Here is a 3,515-nt window from a genome sequence, read left to right on the forward strand (position 1 = left end):
CCCGCGGGCCCATCACAGCGTAGCGCAGCGCCGCAAGGCGTCACGAATAGCGAACGGGCGCAGGCGGCGCCCAGCTCCAAGGCACGCCAGGCGCAGCCCGTGCACCGGCAGTTGCAGTCTGCTGTCCGGGCGCATGCGCTCGGCGCGGCGGGCCGGGCCCGCCGTCGCGCCGCCGCGGCGGGCGGCGCGCGTGCAACCTAACCCTGCGTGTTCAGGCGGCGCGGGCCTCACCCCGATGGCGGTCTTCTTATAGCAGTCCGATGCCGCCAGCGGCGCGGGCGCCGGCGCCGTCGCGGGCGCTGCCGGGTCCTCGGGCCCGCCCGCCATGACGGGGCGTTGGGGCTCAGGGGACGGGTCAGGGGCACGGCTCGGGCAGCCTGCGGCGTGCAGCGAGGGTGCGGGCGCGAGTGCGATGTTTGCGAGGGTGCGGCAGCCCAGTGTGACGGTGACACCGCAGCGGGCGGGCGCTGCGTGCGCAGCGCGCTCTGCAAGGGTCCGGTGGTGCTGCACAGCTGGCACACAATCAACATCGAGGCGGTCTTGGGCTTGGGCGGTGCGTCCAAGCGTCGCGAAGGTCGCCGATACGTTCAGATCAAGCACAGAGGGATGCTGCTGCCTGGCCAAAGCTATCAGCCTACCTGCCTGTGTGATACGCTGCGAGTTTCAGGCCGCAGCTAGGCTCCGAGATCCAGCGCGGACTGCAGTGAGCACTCCCAAGCTACCCCTGAGTCCTCAATTGAGCTGATTGCTGTGGAAAGCATTAAACATCACTTTGTGTCCCGAGCGGCCTGAACAAGGCCCGATCCCAGGGCCCGTCCAGGGCAGACACGCGTCGGATATTGCTGGTGACATCAAGTGATGCGCCTGCGGTGACGGAGTGCGCACCCAAGGTCGGCGTGAAACAATACATCATGTACGCAACTGGAGATTCCTCGAGTATGTGCTTTGCGCCGACCAGCTGCCATGTGTTGCAGGCCGCCTCGCAAGGTTTGACCATGGTCAACAGCGAATCTGCAGGCGCTGCAACAGTTCACGCAAGCGTCCAAATTTACTGACATGGTAAACTAGCCGTGAGTACACTCGTGCGGCACATGGGCTCAAGTACCTTGGCACTCACTTACTGCGTTGCGCCTACCCGCTGCATCGCAACTTGCAGCGGGTGGTTGAATCACCCGCGCACGTGCTATCACGCCCATTCCGCCGCCGACGTATCGAGCAATACTGATGCAAGCTGCTGGCACTGCAGTGCTGAGTAAACCAGCGCAATCTGCTGCTCGTCCCCCGCCTCGGCAGCTGAATGAGCAACAATCAATAACCCTAAGCAATTGCATGGTCCAACTATCACTTTTTAATAATAGGGCTAGCTTGTCCACCAGCTTTTGCCAAACTGCACAGAAATCCCATCACACGCCGCCGCAGCACTCCTGCACGACGTGCGGCGGCCCCGCCCTCGCGGCCCCGCCGCACACGTGCACGGGCACGCCCGCCAGCGCCGCCCGCGCGCGCGCCGCGGCGACCGCCGCGGCGTCCGAGGACAGCAACACCTCTGGCTCGAGGTACCACACCTCGTCGAGGCCGTCGAGCGCCGGCAGGATCATCGGGGGCACCGCGAACAGTCCGAGGTTGTTCGTCGAGGTCGTCGCCGCCTCGACGGCGTCGAGGCAGCGGAACAGCTCCTCCTGCAGTGCATCGTCCACGAGCTTCCCGTCCGGCCCGACAGCGAGCCCCTTGAACGCCTGGAACGAGCGGTGGGGGGCCAGGATCGCCACCCTGGGGGCGCCGCCGTTGGCCGCCCCGGCGGGCACGGGCGCTGCCGCTACTGCACTCGATGATGAGGCGCCACCACCGCTGCCGCTGCCGCTATTGCCGCTGCTGCCGCCACCGCCGCCGCCGCCGAGCCGCAGGGCGCGGGGGCTGCCCATATGCGCTAGGTACGCGCCGTCACCACCAAGCACGCCCGCCATCGCCGCCTCTGCCGCCGCGTGCCGCCCGCCGGCCGCGGGCCCCACGCCCGCCGGCCCAAGCACCGTCGAGAAGAACGACCCCTCCTCCACGCGCCCCAGCCAGTTCGTGAACCCGACGCCGTGCGCGCCGCTGGACACGGTCAGCTCGACGGCGCGCTTGTGCATCGCGCCGTCCTTGAAGCGCTCGAACGCGCCCTCGAAGAAAACGGGCTTGCCGAACGGCTTCATAGCGGCAAGCAAGAGCTGCACGATCCGCACGTCGTTCAAGTTGTGCGCGGCCGTCAAAAAGTTCGAGTCAACGACGACAAAGTCGACCCACGGGGACGCCGCCAACGAGAAGATCGCACCGCCCGCATAGATCGCGTCGTTGCTTGTCAAGAACTCGCCAAAGTGGAGGATGCAGCGGAAGCCGCGCGCGGCCGCGCGCGCGCACGCGCGCTCGTGCGCGTCGTGCAGCGCGGCGTGGCGCCACGCCTGCCAGTCCCAGTAGCGCGCGCTCCTCGCGCCATCGTCCCTGTGTTTCCCGTGTTGGTACATGGCCGGCGGCTGTACTGCCTCCCAAGACGCGAAGGCCCCGTCCGCCGCCCCATCGGGTGCCCATCGGGCGTTCCAGAAGGCCAGGTCGGGGTTCAGCGCCGCTAGGTGCTTGCGGTACGATGCTAGGGCGCCCGGAGAGTAGTCTTGGAAGCAGTCACGCTCTTGGCTGCGTAGGGGGAGAGGGTGGAGGGGGTTGTATATGCAGGGCAGAGGGGGGCCGCGTGTGCCGCGCTGCCGGGCCAAGGGAGGGGAGTGCGACATGTGTAAAGCGGGGAGACCAGCAATGAGAACCACAATACTGTGTTGGGTGCGAGCAGCAGCCGTGGGCCCACACAGCTGAGCAATTGTTATTGTCTCCCAGGTGAAAAAACGCAATGTAACCTGGGAACAAACATACAGGGTGCGTTAGGGCGGCTACTTGCGGCCCTGCACCCACAGCAGCAACGCCTAGCCCACCCTCACTTTGAATGTTTGATGCGCGGGGCGCAGCTCGCTTACTGCTGCCCCTTGCGGCAAGGCACAAGCACCTCAAATCCGCCCGCAACCACTCGCCACACCAGCGCAGTCGCGCCAAGCGCTCGCTGCCCTTGTACGTTTCAATTGCCCTGCCCCTCAGAATCCGCAACAAAAGGCTCACGTGTACTTGGTCTCGTATTCATTGTTGAACGACGGCTGTATGCTGTGGACGCACCCCGCGTCCACCTCAGCCATCCGCCCCAGCGCCGCCGCCTGCCACGCGCCCGCCAGCGCCATGGCACCCTCGTGGCTGAAGCTCAGGTCGTGCCGCGCCTCCCCGCGCGCGTCGACCAGCGCGGCGTCTGGGAAGCGCGCTATCACCCACGGCGGCGTCGCCTGCGCGTCGAGCACGACCGCGAGCTTGAGGCCGCGCGAGCAGGCGGCGCGCTGCACGAAGTCCTGCAGGCGGAAGTCGTAGGCGGCGGGGGCGGCCTCCTGGTCGCGCCAGCGGAAGGACGTGAAAAGGATGTCGACGCCTTGGCGCTTGGGTTTAGGGGG

At 66.9% G+C, this 3,515-nt stretch overlaps 2 protein-coding genes across 2 annotated transcripts; both read right to left on the reverse strand.

The window, feature by feature from the left end:
* Positions 1 to 12: 12 nt before the first annotated feature.
* Positions 13 to 327, reverse strand: MNEG_15256 (hypothetical protein; the record flags this gene model as incomplete). Its single annotated transcript, XM_014036272.1, has 1 exon — positions 13 to 327. The coding sequence occupies one exon, from the start codon at positions 325 to 327 to the stop codon at positions 13 to 15; it is 315 nt and encodes a 104-aa protein (XP_013891726.1).
* A 1,076-nt stretch (positions 328 to 1,403) lies between these two features.
* On the reverse strand, positions 1,404 to 3,254 carry MNEG_15257 (hypothetical protein; the record flags this gene model as incomplete). Its single annotated transcript, XM_014036273.1, has 2 exons — positions 1,404 to 2,667; positions 3,139 to 3,254. The coding sequence occupies 2 exons, from the start codon at positions 3,252 to 3,254 to the stop codon at positions 1,404 to 1,406; spliced, it is 1,380 nt and encodes a 459-aa protein (XP_013891727.1).
* Between the last annotated feature and the right edge of the window lie 261 nt (positions 3,255 to 3,515).

The sequence above is a fragment of the Monoraphidium neglectum genome (assembly GCF_000611645.1).
Source record: "Monoraphidium neglectum strain SAG 48.87 unplaced genomic scaffold scaffold05167, whole genome shotgun sequence".
Lineage (NCBI taxonomy): Eukaryota > Viridiplantae > Chlorophyta > Chlorophyceae > Sphaeropleales > Selenastraceae > Monoraphidium > Monoraphidium neglectum.